Source organism: Solea solea, chromosome 2, assembly GCF_958295425.1.
Source record: "Solea solea chromosome 2, fSolSol10.1, whole genome shotgun sequence".
NCBI classification, from domain to species: domain Eukaryota; kingdom Metazoa; phylum Chordata; class Actinopteri; order Pleuronectiformes; family Soleidae; genus Solea; species Solea solea.
Genome location: NC_081135.1, coordinates 20,405,533 through 20,423,224, shown reverse-complemented (window position 1 = coordinate 20,423,224; position 17,692 = coordinate 20,405,533). Strand labels below are relative to the sequence as shown.

At 41.1% G+C, this 17,692-nt stretch overlaps 1 protein-coding gene across 6 annotated transcripts in view; it reads right to left on the bottom strand.

Annotated features, from left to right (window-relative positions):
- Nucleotides 1-1,885: 1,885 nt before the first annotated feature.
- The window catches only part of usp9 (ubiquitin specific peptidase 9), a 33,866-nt gene continuing 18,059 nt past the window's right edge, over nucleotides 1,886-17,692 (bottom strand). For 4 of the 6 annotated variants that reach the window (XM_058652390.1, XM_058652381.1, XM_058652415.1 and 1 more), the window contains 26 exons: nucleotides 17,512-17,632; nucleotides 17,277-17,407; nucleotides 16,665-16,943; nucleotides 16,406-16,531; nucleotides 16,112-16,249; nucleotides 15,573-15,739; nucleotides 15,333-15,441; nucleotides 15,080-15,226; nucleotides 14,794-14,940; nucleotides 14,484-14,691; nucleotides 14,161-14,381; nucleotides 12,414-12,601; nucleotides 12,159-12,332; nucleotides 11,897-12,038; nucleotides 11,045-11,801; nucleotides 9,484-9,607; nucleotides 9,173-9,398; nucleotides 8,898-9,027; nucleotides 8,576-8,761; nucleotides 8,059-8,279; nucleotides 7,883-7,971; nucleotides 7,516-7,672; nucleotides 6,627-6,839; nucleotides 5,925-5,954; nucleotides 4,530-4,628; nucleotides 1,886-4,001 (listed from right to left, as the gene is read on the bottom strand). In XM_058652390.1, the coding sequence (XP_058508373.1) occupies nucleotides 3,750-4,001; nucleotides 4,530-4,628; nucleotides 5,925-5,954; nucleotides 6,627-6,839; nucleotides 7,516-7,672; nucleotides 7,883-7,971; nucleotides 8,059-8,279; nucleotides 8,576-8,761; nucleotides 8,898-9,027; nucleotides 9,173-9,398; nucleotides 9,484-9,607; nucleotides 11,045-11,801; nucleotides 11,897-12,038; nucleotides 12,159-12,332; nucleotides 12,414-12,601; nucleotides 14,161-14,381; nucleotides 14,484-14,691; nucleotides 14,794-14,940; nucleotides 15,080-15,226; nucleotides 15,333-15,441; nucleotides 15,573-15,739; nucleotides 16,112-16,249; nucleotides 16,406-16,531; nucleotides 16,665-16,943; nucleotides 17,277-17,407; nucleotides 17,512-17,632 (4,782 nt within the window). In that variant the 3' untranslated portion in view covers nucleotides 1,886-3,749. The remainder of the gene's footprint in view (nucleotides 4,002-4,529; nucleotides 4,629-5,924; nucleotides 5,955-6,626; nucleotides 6,840-7,515; nucleotides 7,673-7,882; nucleotides 7,972-8,058; nucleotides 8,280-8,575; nucleotides 8,762-8,897; nucleotides 9,028-9,172; nucleotides 9,399-9,483; nucleotides 9,608-11,044; nucleotides 11,802-11,896; nucleotides 12,039-12,158; nucleotides 12,333-12,413; nucleotides 12,602-14,160; nucleotides 14,382-14,483; nucleotides 14,692-14,793; nucleotides 14,941-15,079; nucleotides 15,227-15,332; nucleotides 15,442-15,572; nucleotides 15,740-16,111; nucleotides 16,250-16,405; nucleotides 16,532-16,664; nucleotides 16,944-17,276; nucleotides 17,408-17,511; nucleotides 17,633-17,692) is intronic. The other 2 variants (XM_058652405.1, XM_058652422.1) reach the window with 1 other exon arrangement.

Genomic DNA, 17,692 nt, shown 5'->3' with positions numbered 1-17,692 from the left:
CATTAGGATGTGGCCCGCAAACCAGCTTTATCCGGCCCGCAAAGTCCACACAGGTTACCTGAAGTTGGCTCTCGCTTAACTCAAGTGAAAGATCAACGTTGTGATGACAGAGCTGAGACAGAGCTGAGATAAAAAAGTTACTTCGGAATGCTGCGTTTGTAACCAAGAGTGGACATCTCTAAAATAATAGTTCAATATGTGATACTCAGCATCTGTGCAGCGCTATACAAAGTTACTGCAAATCAGTTTCACACCTTCACAACGCGCATCAGTGAGGTTACATGTCACATTTTATATGTATTTTCACAGCATTTTTACTTTTAAAATGGAAATGCTGTTCATGTTGGTTTATAGGTTTAATGATTATTATTTCTTTAAAACCGTGTTCGTGGCCCTTCGCTTGCTTTGTAAATTTCTTTGTGGCCCTGTGGAAAAAAAATGTTGCCCACCCCTGCTCAAGAGGGCACTTTAGCACACCTGAGATTGCCCCCCACTGGCCAAACTCAAAATTTACAAATAAACACTTGACATTTAAAAAAAAAAAAAAAAAAAAGCGTTTCATCCATGTTGTGTTAGTTTTTAGATCTGTTGATGATCACTGTTTCGTGCCACAGCCTCCCAAATGCTGTTCTAAGAGGTGTATTTTCTTCCCTCACTGCAAATCTCACGTTTAAGAGGGGCCCACAAGTTCTCAATATGGTTAAGGTCAGGTAAGGAATGGGGCCATGTCAATATTCTGTCATATTCAAGGCTTTTGCTGGCTAACCATGCAGTGAAGTACTTCTTGAATGATGTAGAATTTTCCTGTACCACAAAGTATCTTCTAAAATCTGTGGTAGATTTGGGGGTTGATTTCAAGTCCATCTTCAAACCCAAAAGGTCTAACTCCCTCATCCTTAAAAATAGCCTTACCCACACCTGATTCGAATGGAGCGGTCTTCATACTTCATCCATCTGGTCCATCCAAAGTAACTCTCATTACATCGGTCCATAAAACCTTTGAAGAATCGGTCTTCAGATATTTCTTGGCCCAGTCTTGATGTTTCAACTTAAAAGTCTTCTTCAGTAGTGGTGGTGTTTCAGACCTTCCTCACCTGGACCATGTCCAGGTAGGTTGCCTTTGTGCAATAGGTAGGTTGCCTTTTTTTTTCTAGCGACCCTGTTGACCATTTGCAACAACACGTTTGATTGTGCTGTAATTACGCCTCAACAGCTTAGCTACTTAACGAGTGCCGCATTCCTTTGAAAGACATATTTGATATTTCAATTTATTAAATCTTTTTTTTGGCCCATTTTGTCTGAGGTAAAGAGCCTAATAATTATGCACACCTTGACATAGGGTGTTGATCACTTTAGGCCACACCCTCTCACTACACAAATACACATAAGTCTGATAATGCTTCCATCCATTTAGCATTCAAGTATGTATAGCTTGGAGTTTGTGGATATGCATTCAAATGACAATAAGGTGAAAATACTCACTTGCTTAATAATTGTGCAGCGCTGTAGAGTGTAGAGCTGACCTGGCTCCCAACATAAGTATAAAAGGCTCATTCTGGGGGTAATGAAAAACAAAAGTCATACAATCAGGTGACGATACTTTTATAAAAATTAAGCATTACTATTTGAGCTTCAGTTTCTGTCAAATGAAAATAATTCCATCAAAAATGTACACATTGGACCATTAAGTAACCTTCAAAGTGGATGTTTGGTATTACATTTTCTGTTACATCTAGTTTTTGAATTTAATTGGAAGAAAATGCCCCATTTATGAAACAGCAAAACATCAACAAGCAAGACATTTTTCTTTTAATAACATGAAAAAAAAAAATCAATATCAGCTGCTGCTTGTTTCAGGAAATCCACAAGTAAAATCAGACACAGGCAAGATTCCATGTTCTTTATTTGCTAAGGGCGCAATGCTTTTTTTGTTATATTTCTGTGCACAAAAAACCTCACAAAGTGAAAGTCCACATCGCGACTGTAGCTCCAGAATTCAACGTCACACCATGGCCAAAACAAAAGTCGGCAAAAAACAGGGCGCAGAACTCTGTACAGTCAATATCTTCTTTAAAAATAACACAAGGACAAAAATGTTCCTCTTAAATCAAATTCTATTTTTAGTGAAATACAACAAAATAAATTCTATAAAATAAGAGCAAAATATTTAAATATAATACGGTGGGCAGAATATTTTCATTTGCAGGAGTATTTGGTATGTTTTAGACAAAAAAAAAAAGAAAAGAAAAATTCAAAAAATACACGCATTCAAGTTACCAATTAAATACAGTATTTACTGATGTTTACCTTTTTACTCCTACAGAATTACAAGTTAGCTCGAGTTGCCACATGACTAACCAGCTGCTATTCTTACGGTGCAACCTGATGGGACCTGATCTCCATGGAGCGAGAGGACGAGGGTCTCACTGCCGCTCAGGATCAGACACTGCATCCCGAACCGCAGCCAGACGGCAAACCTAACCAGCTCCATGACAGAGAGGAAGCCGACGGGCAACAAATCTGTCTACAACTAGGCTCTATTGAAGAGACAGAAGCAAACCACACACAGTCTATTATACACCAGATAGCCCAGTGCAGCGATTCTGTTGCATAAGTGTTTCATTTCTCAGAATTCCTATAGATGAAAGCTAAGCGGTCTATCCCATCAGAACTGGTTGCCAAATGTTAAGTTGTAGGATTATGATGAGCAATTGAAAAGCCACTTATTCATACATTGATTCAAAATATTGCCCTCATTGTAGATAGGGTAGATGAGTAGAAAATAAAAACAAACAAAAAAACCTGAGGGTAACAACACCCCTCCAGAGATGTGGATTAAGAACAGCTTCAGGTTGTTATGATCACAAGTCTTCCCTTCGGCTACACTATTCTGGTGAGAAGCCATGCTAAATGTTACAGCATATTAACTAGAGCTTCAGAAAGGATTGAATTAATTACCAGAACAAAAAAAAAAGAAAAGAAAAAGAAAGGCAATGAAGTTTCAGAACAATGTTGCATCACTGCTTTTTCACATCAACCAAACACCGTAGAAGTCCACCCAACCATTCCATATCTCACAATAAAACCAACCACAGCCTGTGAGTTGATTTGGCATGGGTCATTAAGTTGCCAAGGAGCTTAAGAATAATATTAATTATGATAATAACAATGCTGTCTTTCTACAGTTGAATGACCAGTAACCGTCCGATGGTAGAACAAACTTTACTGCCGAGCATGGGTGATAAAACAAAGAGGAGTTGTTGTCTTTTTACAGTTTTTTTGGGCTTTTTTCTTTTTTATAATATCCATTTTTCTTTTTCATAACATCTGCAACATCTCCCAACAGCAAACCACACAGAGTTATGCTACTGGGGGACCTGAACAGTCAAAAACATTAAGATACTATGTACACCTTTTCGTCGTGTAGACAAGCGCATCAGCATCGTCAGCTCTGACTAAATATGTTTTTCATTATTAGAACTCTTGTCCACTCCCTGGCCTCTGCAGCCACCAGCAGGCCGATGTCACACGCTCAGGCAGCCCCAGGCCAGGGAAGAGCACCTCCCTCATGCTGATAGGAGAGAGTTGCGGCCTGGAGTGGGGGTGGGAGGCCTGGCTCTGCCCTGCCCCGGGGCCAGAGAGAGAGAGAGAAATAGATAGAGGCCGATGTGGAGCTCTGTTGACCAAAGGATGAGAGGAAGGAGAGCAGGACGATGGAGGCTCGAGGCACAGCAGAGGGGGAGGGCATGTTACTCCTTTGGTGGGGCAGGTGCTGGGGTGGTGGAGGTGGAGGTGGTGGCTGGGGCTGGGGCTGGGGTGACCTCCTCGGTGCTCTCCCAGTTCTCTTGTGCTCGCGGGCCTGGACCGGGAGTGGGACCAGGGCCTGGGGTTGGGGTCTGGGTTGGGCCAGGAGTCGGGGCAGAGGCAGGACCAGGACGCTGGGGGTTGTTCATGTGCTGAGCAGCAGGCCCGGTGTACGGCTGCCCATGGGGATGGTTGTTCTGTTTTGGCAGAGGGAAGCAGACAACAAAGAAATAATAATAATGAGTGACTAAAAACAACTTCACAGCCACAAGTTGTGGGTATGTATCAGTTTAGAGCCTCCTTTCAAAAGCAGTCTGCACTCGAGTGATAAGTCTTTATTTTTATTCTTAGTGTAGATCACATTACCTGCATTGTAGATATGACATCAGTATCAATGATTTGGCTCATTTGTGTGGGAAGACAAATAAAATCACTTACAGGCCATGTGGTATGAAGCATTAGTTCATGCTCATCCAAAACAAAAATTAAATATTCAATCTTCTATTCATAAAAAAAAAACCATTTCATAATGTTGCACACCTTCACTATCAAAGAGTTACACATGGATTTTGTGCGAGCAGTGCGAGCTACATGAGGCCATTGGGGGAAAACATTGTTTCCATGGTTACTGGCACCATTCAAGGCCAATGTGAGACTACATCTCTTTTTCATATTCATACTCAGTTCTTCTTTTATGGGTCAGTAAAGAGTACATCACTGAGCACCTGCTGAAACTGGGTGGTTCCAGGAGAATGTGGGTACAGAGACGTGTCCTCGGGTGGAGAGGAGTCTTGATCATCAGGTGCTTCCTGTTCATCTGGCTCCTGCAGGATGTGAGAGAAATATCACCAATTCATTCAACATTCACTGAGAGTAATTAAAAAAAACAATCACCAGTCAGTGTGTATAAAGTAGGACTTTTCCTCAGTATTTGAACAAAGCAGTGCATGTGATTTTAAGCTTTATCATTTTAGTAAGAAATGGTTGCATGGGGAAAAAGTCAAATGTCCAACTGTGTTAATTATCTAGCAAACGAGGCTTAAACGAGATTTGATTGTGTGTGTGCGCGTGTATGTGCGGATTCTACACCTGAGAGCTGCTGGTAATCTTTACCAAGAGATTGAATGCTCATGAATTCTTTACTGCGTTTCTTTTTTTGTATTTGAATTCTGAGTCAAAATCTAATCAATTACTGAAGTAATATGCAGTATGACATATTTAAATAACATATAGTGCATAATAATCAGCCATTGCCACTCTGGTCAAAAACTGTAACTACTAATAAACACTTAAGTTAAACTGAAGCTAGGATTTCTTCCAGATGCAGAGGGAACCACAGCATTAAACTGGGATGGAAGGCAAACCTAGTAAGTACTGTTGCTATTGCTTTGGCAAGTAAGCAGGACTGGTCAACAGAAGAACAAAGATCTGTGCAGCTGAATTACAGGACTTCTTAAGCCATTTGCAATATATAACATCTGCCTCCTGTCACCAGCAGCTATGGGCCCTTTGCACAGCAGCCATTTACACATTTTTTATCACCGATGTTATTGATCACATTAACAATGACTCTGTTCAGCTCACGTGTGTCAGGACAGTGCGACAGTGAACCAGCATGCACCCTGAAACTGAGAAAGCTGAATGGAAGTCAGCCATCATCGTTTACTTTCACATGTGATTTTCGCACTGTGACCTGTCAAAATGGCTGTTGTGCAAAGGTCCCAACAGTGGGATATGCAAAAGGAAAAAGTAATGTAACAGTAACAGCTTTGCCACTGCTGATGATGTGTCTGTGCTAACCAAGTATAAAACACCTCTCTCTGTCCCCTTGAAATTCACAGGTTATTTATACTGAAGCTTTAGAGTCCCAAAATGGTAGCTGATTACCGCTACCATTCATCGTTCCAGCAGTTTGTAAAAACAAAGTCTTATTCTAACATCTTATATTATAATTGTGTCCAAAACAAAAGGAATTAAACATAAACATTGGGTAAAACTATTGACTCAACATGGCACATGTTCCTAGCCTCTGCCTTAACACTAATTGCCTCCGTGCTAGTTCTTTAAGTAAAAATTTGTATTTTTTCCTTCCTTAATGTCGTGGTGCCTGGAATACTGACCTTCCCTGGGCTTCCCTGAGTACACTTGAGCTGTGTATGGAATATTACAGGAGAAGTGTGTCATTTGACTGGATTTGTCAACATAAAAATACAAGTTACTTCTTTTAAGTTAAATAATACAAACAAAAAAATAAAAAATATTTGAATGCATCGTGAACTGCAGCTATTGATACAAAACATTTTCAGCATAGTAAACATGTCAGTAAACAAGGTTATAGCTCAGGGTGGATATGATTTACATTTATTGGTTTGTTGAAAACGTAAATTCATGTCCTGACATGATGTGGTACACATCAGCTCCAGGTTGTTTAAGCTCCTCTGACTTTCTGTCATTCAGTATTGACAATGTGATTTTTCTGTTACTTTCACCACTTAACATCATTGTTTACATGTTCCCATGACGTGGGTCAGACACTTATGTTTTTCTGCAATTTTGAATTCATTTATTTTCAAAATGAATGAAATCTTGTTTGATTTAATTTGTATGTAACAGAAAGATCCAAACTCCATACTGTTAGACTTGATTCAATAAGTCTAATGCTTTTTACTGTACATCACTTAATAACATGTCTAGTTACAGATTAGAAAAAGCTTTGGATAATAGTTTGGCTTTTTAAAAGCACAATCCTTAACACTTAAAGACAATATAAATCTCAGACAGTGTGTGCAAATGTGCAAAAGTTACAATGTCAATGCCATTACCTCCTCAGGACAGAGTTCACAGGCCTTTGCCAAAGTCATACGTGCACTGTGTGAGCGCTCCAGGAAATATCCGTTGGAGGTCTCATTGCTCTGAACTGGAGGAGACCAGTTGTTGTAGGTGTACTGAGGATTCCCTGTGTATGGCCTCCTCTCCAGCTCGTCCCCTAACCACTCTACTGCCCACGTCCACTTTCGTTTCAGGTCACCATTACTCTGTGAGCACATGCAGGACATTCGGATTAGTACACATGATGCAGTAGGCATTGTATCTTTTCAGAAATACTCTAATAATAATCCAGTAATAGTTTGTAGAGATGCACATACTGATATTGTGAGTATGAGGAAAAATAAATAAAAGATAACTACATCTAGAATAGTTGGTTCATACTTTTTTTGCAAGAATGGTCCCACATTATAAGTGTATTTCAATCACGGTGCGGATCAGTTTGGAACAATAAAGCCCTGGGTCAGGTTTGCGTTTCGACTGAAAAAATGTGGCACAGCAGACAACTTAATGGATAACAATGGAGGACAAACCAAGCAGATTTTTTTCTGCTTGGTTTGTGGCCATTTGTTTCAATAAGTCGTCAAGCTTTGCATTAAAAAGAGACTGTGGGCGATGAAGAAACACTTATCGCCCAATCAGCTGACTGTCGTGAGTGGGGCCAGCTCCGTCTGGACTGCACCATATCATTTTACTCCGACACCCCAAGGGGAAGGTACCAAAAAATATTGGGGGCGGTTATTTTGGTAATATTGCTAATGAAAACGCAAAAAGATACGTATGGAATAAAACCAAACTATTCCACCCGGTGGAAACATGGCTAAATTCATAAACGAGACCCTGATTTCATTCATGCATAAATATGTCCATGAGTGAGTACTGTACTTGAAGGATCTGATAAGCCACAGAGCAGTTGCTGAACAGAGCCACCATGCACTTGATGCACTGGTAGGCCCTTTTCTGGTAGTGGTTCTTAGAGCGCTGGATGGTGTCAAACAGCCCATCTCTATCATCTGGTATTCCCTTTAGCACATTGTGGATCCTGCACAAAACAAAGCGAGAAAGGGGAAGTTTCAACTCAGTTTGCATTCAAAACTACTCAACTATTTAATAGAAATTTGATCACAAAAAAATGTAGAATTACTGCTGCAAGACTGAGGCTCATTAATCCTATTAATTACCTCATGTTTTGTGCATTATGCGACTTTGAACTTGGCGAAATTTAAATGGACAGTTTATCAACTTGTCTGACCTGTGTGTCTGCCACGAGTCCTCGATGAGGAGGATCTGCAGCAGCAAGTCCAGGTAAGGCCTCAGCTCATAGGTGTAAGAATACGCCACCTGCACACAACACATGTATAACTGATCTCTTCACACCAACAGAAATTTTAACCTCCCGTTTGTCAACAATAGCAACTAGGTATTTACCTGCCAGAGCAGTTCACTGAGCACAGTGGAGGAGAACTGAGGGTTCTCCCAGCAGCTGAAGCGAAGCAGCTTCACCGTCTCCTCAGAGTTGCTGCAGTCTTCAATGATCTTCTTCACGTAGCTGGTCCTCACAAACAGGATCTCTGCCACCAGCTGCTGCACAGGCATCACTGGGGCTGTGAGGTTGGTGTCTCCATATGGGTTAGGAAGAGGAGGATTACCTGATAGGGTAGAAAAGACATTTAGAGAAACTCTTATCTGAAATGCATAATAAATCCATTTAGCTAATGTCTTCATTCTTAATCTCTGAAAGCCCTCAGCTCGAAGCTCTGGTTACACAACACAGAAACTCAGAGAAGCTAGTTTGTCAGTCACTACATCCTGAGCAAGGATGAAACTCTTCATTGGGCTCAAACTGTCAACACCACTACACCACACTCTTACACAAGTTATTACTGTTCGACATCAGCTGAGCTCAGATCACATTTTTTGTGGCTAAAGACTCAGACACACTCACCATTGATGGAGGACTGCATGCGTGAGGAAACATCACAGCAGCGGACCAGCTGGGAAACCACAGTGTAGAGCTTACCCAGCTCAGCATATTGGTATTTGATGGGAGGGCCAGGACCCTCGTCCAGAGCAACCAACATGAACGTTGCGGGGACATTCAGCTTTAGCAGCTGAGTCTTTTCTGCCAGACCTGTGGGGGAAGGAGTAGTGAGTAAAGAGAGTACCAGTTTAAGCCATAAAATACAAATCATACAACATAAAAACCGGACATGATTCACAGGAAACAGATGTACATGACAGGTGGGTAATGACGTTGTGCTCCTTACCCAGATTGGCGTACATGACAAAGAGGTTGAAGTACTGCTGCAGGTGACGGCCGTGTTCAGAAACCTCTCTTCTGAGCAGGTTGAGGACAGCTCTTAAAAGGTGGTCACTTAGACTAAGGTTATCACAGCCCTGATATACAAACATGGAAAACAACACAGCTGGGTTATATCATCCAAAATTAAATGGTGAGAAACTGCTGGGCAACTTTCTTTAACTTTTCAGTGTATATTATACAGACACTTTTCAACCAGCCCTATTATATACAGACACCAACCTGAGTTGAGGGTCCAGGCGAGGCAGTGGGGGAGGGGCAGGGGCCGTCTTGCAGAGAGAAGTGAGCGATGAAGACAATGAGCTTGGCAAATGCACCACGGACCTCAGCACTTGGGCACTCAAGCAGGTATTCAGAAAACCGGTTAGGGTAAGCAAACAGAACGTTGTGTGCAAACCAATAGCGTACATTCTTGCTGTGTCTCAGCAGGATGCAGAGTGCGTCATACCTACAGGGGGAATATGAGGAGAGTATTTTTAGAGACTGGCAAAATAAGGAAAGAATTCAAAAATTCAGAGGCAGACAGAGCTTACCAGTCACTGGCAGGACCCCGTACTACCTTCTTGGTGTGGAAACCTGTGCTGAAGAGGAATCTAGCAGCCAGCTGAGCACTTATCATAGCAGTCTCCTCTGCCTCTGGCAGAAGATGGTCTTGTCCTGATAAAAAAAAAAGAAAAGAAAAAAAAGAAACAACATCAGCTGACAATCATTATCGCAAATGCACATTGCCGCCTGCAAGGGGCAGAACAGTGTTTTTTTGGATGTGTATAGCGCACACTGGTTTTGCAATAAAAATATCACTATGACATCATAGAGCAGACATTGAGCTCCATTGCTATTTATTCTGAATTTATTTTCATTTGTCCTGTGCAACTGTGTCACCTAATTAGAGGATTATAAATAAACTCATTGTGGTAAAATTAGCTAGTTAGCTGAAACTAAAAATTGGAACTTAATATCACTGCCCTTGTTTAATTTTGACTCTAGTGAATCAGAGTGCAGAGTCACCACAATCACAAATGTGACAGTCATACTACATACCGACTACCTGCATACATCCTATTGTGTAATAAGAGATACTGGGATCCAGAAAAACACAGTGAAGCATTGACATTCTCATTCGATCCTTTTCTGTTTTTCTAAAAGCATAACCTGAGATGAAACTTAACACAAATGGCAGCACAGCTAGTGGTAACAATGAGCTAAGAATGACACAGCAGCTTTGGAGCTCAGAGAATGCAAGCTCCAAAACAATGTGTCAATTGTCTGAGTAAAGCCAATCAATAACATCATACTGGGTCATTATGTTAGGTCAGGAGTTGGGTCTTTTCAGATGGAAAATAAAAATGTCACTGCTACAGCAAGGGGAGAGCCTAAAAGTGAGCAATTGGTTGTGTACAAAGCAGTTAAACTTACACTGAGACATATTCATAATTATCTGAATCATTATACCCAAATAAAGCACTTTAGTGCTGTGTCTGCATTAAAACAGTAATTCCCTGTTATATAACGTAATAATATAACCTTATTGGTGCAAGCTGCATTAATAATTCATTGGTATTTAACATATTCCCAGCAGGCCATAATAAAAATTTGAGAAATGCGTGTCAGAAACAGATGAAATTACAAAAGCAGCTACAATATTTGTGAGAATAGATAATCGATTGAATAGATTTAGATTTAAGAGTCATAACTGGAGGAGGGACATCAGCTGGAATATATAAACATCTATATTTTACTGTTATTTTGTTGGCTACATGGCCTTGTGCATGTTAGACACAATTTACACACACATTTTGAACAACTATAGGAGTTTCAAGCGCTATTCAACAAGTACATTGTTAAATACCATGATGTATTAACCCATGTTCAAAACAATTGATAGGTTTCTTATTGACTGATTTGTTAGTTGCCTGTTAATAGTATAATTTAGGATAAATGCTACACATGAAAAAAAAAGCTTGCATCACTTCAACACCCTTGACCCACCATCTTAGTTTAGATTGATCAGTTAAACTACCTTATTTTAATAATTAAGGTCCATTGCATATGTTTTACATTTAAAAACCCACTTCACACAGAAATTATGCTTACCTGGAGGAGGGTTTAAATAGACACTGTTACAGGTCAGAAGTTTCTTAATGAACTGGAAATATTCCAGGCTGTATTGCATTCTGTTGTGCATGAACTGGACATTCTGCTTGCGGACACTGCACTCAATGACACCAGGCATCTTGACCTGATGTGGCTTGGTGGAAGAGATGGTCAGCTCTGAGATGTATTTCACAAGCTCACTGTCCTTGTCCAATGAGTCCATTCGCTCATAGAAAAGGATGTAGGCATTCCACCAGCGCTTCTGTCTCCGGTACGACATCCTTTTCATCATATGATCAAACACCTCCCCCATGTACTCTCCTCCAAAGCACTGGTTCTTCATCTCCTCTTCATCGTCCATTTTGCACTCAGTCACATCACCATCATCAAACTTATACCAGCGGTTCCTCTCACCATCACCCCCATTCCTCTGGATTATGTAGGAGTAGTAATGTCCGCCACTGGCCTGGCCTGAGTGGACCAGCACTCCCACCAGACGATATTTGGAGCTACCTGGAGGTGTGGGTTCAGAGGGCTCATTCTGTTGGATCACCTGGTTCTCCGGATTGACGTCATCACCCTCCAACTTAGCCACACCAGCTACCGTGTATGGCTCCATGTCCAATTCCCTGGGGAACTCAAAGTAGTCATTGAACTTGATGGCACACTCCCGTTCCCAGTCGTAGTCAAAGCGCTTCAGCTGGATGGCCAGGACTGGTGGCAGCTTCTTAATCAGCAGGCGCTTCACTGTGTCCACCTGACAAGAAAACCAAATATTATCATCTCTCTAGTCCATTATGAAAATGACTGATATTTTATCATGGCAAATTGGCTAGCTACCAGGTTTCTCACCTTCTTATTACACTTCTCACAGTGGTAGGCGTTTGCTCCCTCCAGCAGATCTCCTTTAACATACTGCTCCATGGAGTCCAACAGGTTCTGGTGATTTCTGATGTCTACATTGAGTGTTGTGAATGACTCCTCACACTCATACCTGACAACACAAACAATTATTAGGGAAAAAGAACTGCAGGATGCTTTACAGTTTTTCCCTTTCTGATAAAATTCAATTATTTCCTCTGACCAAAAACAGGGGAAAAAAGACAGCACTCACCTGTGGGGGCATCCCTGACAGATCTTCTGGTCAGCAAATGATCCTCCCAGCACTTTACTGAGCATAGCGGGGTGGCCCAAGGCTTTCAGAGCTTCATCCAGACTATCCACCAAAGAGTTGAAAAACTCGAGAGCATCATGCTGCTCTCGCAAGTTCACTGGCTCACCCCATAACCTGATAACAATGCAACACTCAATTAGATATTTTTGAATAAAACCAGTGCCAATCTTCACAACAAGTGAAGCTTTGAAATACCTGAACTGCTTCCAGAATCCCCTAGGGACATAGTACTGCAGTCTGGATGCAGCTAAATGGCCAAAGATGACCTGTAGGTGGCGAAGGACCCCAATGTTGTACTCTTTCCTGTCCTCCGACTTACTGGAGGGCTTATCATCAAACTGATGGTGGTAGCTGAACACCTCATCCCGAGGATCCACATTACTCTGTGAAGACAAAATGTGCAGATGAAACATAAAAACTTGTCTTACTGAGTCCACACTTGTCAATACATTTTCAGCTATCATGACATCATCTCGATAGGCGTCCACTTTTATTGATTTGCAGCAAGCTCTGCATCTGGCCAAGTAATTATCCTTGGGATCTTGGGCAAGCCAGTCTTTGTAATTTTCTTTGGCGAGCGAGACATCTTGGAATTTGCATTTCCCAGGCATCACGTACAGTTAGGGCCATATGTATTTGGATAAAGACACTTTTGTCATTTTGCCTCTGTACACCACCAAATCGACCACTTTGAAAGAAAACAATCAAGATCTGGTTAAAGTTTGGACTCTCAGCTTTAATTTGAGAGACTGAACAAAAAAAACTGCATTAACCTTTGAGAAATAAGCATTTTTATTCATTGTTGTCCATTTTCAGGGGCTCAAAATGAATAAGACAAACTCAGATCATGATAAATGAAAGGCTTGTTTTAATCCTTTGCAGTCAATGACTGCCTGAACACATGGACATCACCAAATGCTGAGTTGCCTCCATTGATATGCTATGCCAGGCCTTTACTGCAGCCACCTTCAGTTGCTGCTCATTTGCAGGTCTTTCTGCTTCCACAATGAATTACATTAAAAATTGATAGAATGGATGAAAAGGATCGCAATAACCGTTGAGGAATTATAAGAAATTTTATACATTGTCCATTATCCGGGGCTCTAAAATAATTGTTCAATTGACTTAAAAGCAGCTTCATGGCTTTCTTAGAAAGAAGGAATCCACTGGTAAACTCCAAGACAAGTGGATGATTGCTGAATTCTTGAGAAAAGTGTGGAGAAGGAAAAGTGTGGAGAAGGAAAAGCATTCCACACCTCAGATTCAGATTTGCAAAATTGACAACAAGGCATTTCACATTACAGATAAATAATGACACAAAACATACTGCAAAACTGCAAAAGCAAAACAAGAGCTTTTGAAGATATTGAAATGGAACGTTCTTCGGTGGCCAAGTCAGTCACCTGACCTCAACCCAACAGAGCATGCTTTTCTGTTACTAGAGACTAAACTGGAGGCAGAAATACCTGCAAACAAGCAGCAACTGAAGGCGGCAAAGCATATCCTGGGAGGAAACTCTGCATTTTGCATCCATGTGTTTCAGACTTTGACTTTCAACCAAGTATTAAAACAAGCCTTTAATTTAATTTAATTTAATTTATTACATTTGAGCCCCTGAAAATGGACAACAATGTATAAAAATGCTTATAATTTGCCAAAAAAATTATATTAAAGCTGAGAGTCTGCACTTTCATCACATCATGATTGTTTCATTTCAAATTAATTGTGGTGGTCTACAGAGGTAAATGACAAACTTTAACTTCTTTCTTGCACAAAATTCAAGCACTTTCAATGACCCATGTCTATTGAGGCAATTTTTTTTAATATTTCAAGGGCCATGAATAAATGTTTTTTTTTTTTTTTTTAATTCACAAACTTTCAAGGATTTCACAGACCCGTGGGAACCCTGAGTAATATATTGCAGCACAAACACAATCAATACCTCATTCTCCTGCTTCTCATCCCCTGACATGTCATCATCCACATCGGTGCCTGTGCCCTCGATGGCCAGGATGCCATTGCGAATAGGAGGGATCATGTACAGCTGCTGAATGACAGAGTTCATGTAACAGGTGGCTCCAGCATTCTTCAGACCTACAAAGCCTTTGTTGGGCCGTGGCCCCACAGGAGGCAAGTACTCCCACTCTGTCAATGTTTCACACCCTGGAAAGAAAGGGAAGGAGAAATGCACAGTCACACAAACCATAAATTAGAAAATTCAGCAGTAGGATCCAGCTTTAAATTGCTACACTGATATGTTCCTACCTAAGTAGTACATGTCAGTCAGAGTGTCCACGATCTGTTTAAGATTGCGAACACAACCGACAGCCAGTGCTACCAGAAGCTCAAAGCCAGCGTTGATGGAAGCAGGGGTGCTGCATACTGGGATTGCCTGCTCTGTGGGGAACTCCCCACTCTTCATGTACTGCAGGTAGACGTTTGATGCTGGGAAAATGAAGTCATCAATCAGCTCCTAAACAAGAGAAGGAGAAATTTAGTTAGTTATGTCAAAAAGAGGAAAGACATTTTTTTTCTCCTTATATTACCAACTTTTCGTACGGTATGTTGATTGTACCTTAATGAGGTTTGCTCCTCCCTTCTCACAACCAATGTAATATTTCTTCTCTGGTGTCTGGAAGGCTAGAAGTTCTTTAGTGACTCCAAGGTGGCCCTCCAGGATGGTGTCCTCCACACCCGTCTCCCCTGTCCTCTTAACCTCATCCTTTGAAATATGAAATATGTTTTTTATTTGTACCATTAACACAAGAAGGGGGGAAATTATATAAAGACAGCAAATTGGTCTATTTAATTGCCATACTACAGTGCACTGCACAAAATATTTAGGGGTGAAAGACCTTTACCCTTATCCGTTTCAGCCAGTCAATCTCATTGTTGAGCAGCACCTCAGCATTTGGCAGGTTGATGTTGCTGTTGTAAGCATAGTTCAGCAGGTGTCTGAGCAAAATGAAGTAGTCCCCAGCATATTTGGCTCGCTCCTTGGCTGTACTCTGGACATAAACAGGGACAATTTGAAATAAGTTAAATGTGTCATGATATTGTTATAATTCATATAATCATAAGTTCTAAAAGGATATGAAACATATAACCACTTACCCCTAGCACAGTGAAGAGGAGGGTGATAAAGAATAGGAGGGGTCGATGGCCCATGCAGCATCGAGTTGCCATTAGGAAAAACTGCTCCTGGGCCATCTGACGAACAGATCTATCAAAGTAGGATATGAACATCATCATTCTCTTCAAACTACAAATAACTGTACATAATGATGATCCTCTCCATTTCTGTCATTTATTTATGGTCCAGCAGTTGGTTGGAAAACAAAGCAATTTACGTACTTGCTATGGCAGTGCAGCAGCAAGTCTATGATGAAGGTCTGCCAGGCTTTCTCCTTACTGAGTGTGTCCAAAGCCGTGGGCATGAGGGCAAAACATAACGTCATGACTTCCAGGGCCTCGCAACACACCTGCTCATCCTCCCCATCTGGCTCCTTCGCTGCATTTGTCTAATAAGGAAAAAGAAAAATGGAAGACATGAAAAAATATAAACAGCTTTCAACAATAGGCATTTTAATATATTTTATATTGTCCAACTTTCACAGAGAACAAAGAACAAAGTTTCATTGTACATCCAGTATAATGACAATAAAGATTAATTTCTTGATTGTGGCACCAAGCTTTTGTCAGTCACGCCTGCCTCTGAGGTTTTACAACAGGTTTATAACACCCATTATGAACTGCTGTGCAGCAGAGACTTAATGTCATTGTTAAAGACACGTTACCCCCATGTTCCCCTTCTTATTTAACTAATTATAGCTGTGGTGGTTTCTGAAAAATGTCAACAAATCTTTAGCAAAAAAAAATAAACCAATATTTACCTTCTCGTATATCTTGCTGATTTCTTCATTGGAACTGAAGACGAGCTGCACTGTACCACAGCCTGAAGCCCACACTATCTTCTGTACTGCTCGGATCACACATATGTCTGGGAGGTATTTTGATGTCTGAAAAAAATTCTGGACAAATAAAAATAACGTTACATATCAATTTTTAAAGACTGGCATGTACTTTTATTACGGTTTATATTGTAATCATTACATCACAAAATGTCATACAATGTCTAATTAAAATGATTTACCCTTACTAGTCAAGGTTATTTAAATCTCTGTTACCTCATCAGAAATCTGCTGGGCCAGGCGGATGGCTACGTTGCGCAGCATGCACTCTGAGGCAGGGTTAGGGATGTTCTGCAGGGCACTCTGGAGGACCAGGGCCTGGTCATGAGTGGCCTGGTTAATCTGAGGACAATACAAGGTAGATGATGAGAGTGTGGAGAAAGATGGACGACATGTCCACATCTGAACGGCTGTCAAAAATTCGAGAACTAGATATACAGGCATGTCCCTGTGTGAGTTTTGTGTGTGGCCTAACCGGAGAAACAGGAATGTTTCCTTCAGCATTGGGTTGGCAGGCCTCTGCCACAGCCTTCACATGTCCAAACCCCACTGAAGTCAGGAGGAGCTTGGCAATCTTAAGTGCATTGAGGTATGCTCCACGTCGTGTCTCCATATCTGCTGTTGGGAGGAAGTTGTTCCTGGTGAGCATGCTCAACACCAGGGGAAGCCCGCCACTCTTCAAGAAGTTGTACTGGAAGTCACTTGCATCCTCACCCAGCGTGGCAATGGCTGGCATCAGCAATGCATATACAACCTGGGGCATAGCAAAAGATAATGTAAACCACCTTATAAATGAACTGATACAGAAGCAATGGACCTCACCTTATACAGCAGGAATACTGGGTTGTTTTGTGTTTGCGCTGGACTTTAAGTTTAAATGTGTGGAACATGGATTTACTCAGTGTCGTTCTAGCCAACTTAAATATTTATGTGCTACGTTATGATTGCTACTGGGGTCATGAGATTGCCCACACCACAATAAAAAACAATGCAACACAATATTTTAGGCTTATTAGGATATGAATGCAAAAATAAGGTTTTCAGCACAGTATCAGAGCTTGTGAAACAAAGATACACCAAAACTCACCTCAATGAGGTAGAGCACTTGTGAGGGAGACGGGCCAAAAAAGCGCGAGTCCAGTGAAGGACTGAGGCTGTTCTCACCAAGTTTGGCGTGGTCTAGACAAACAGCTCTCAGATTCTCCACTGTAGTGTTATCTGTGGATACAAAAACATGGCACTGAGCTACCATTGTCAGGGTGTACTTGAATATTTTAAATGAATTGATTAAAAACACATTTTAAGTACAGAAGCATGAATACCTGGGGGCATAAGCTTCATGAGAACACGAGCTCCATCTCTAAGCAAAGGCATGTTGAGGCTGCAGCCGAGGTCTGCCACTTGCCACAGGAAGGAGATGTAGCGCAGATGTAGCGACATTATCTGTAAAATATGGCATAGGGTGTTTTAAATACTGCTGCTCACACTGATCAACAAATGACT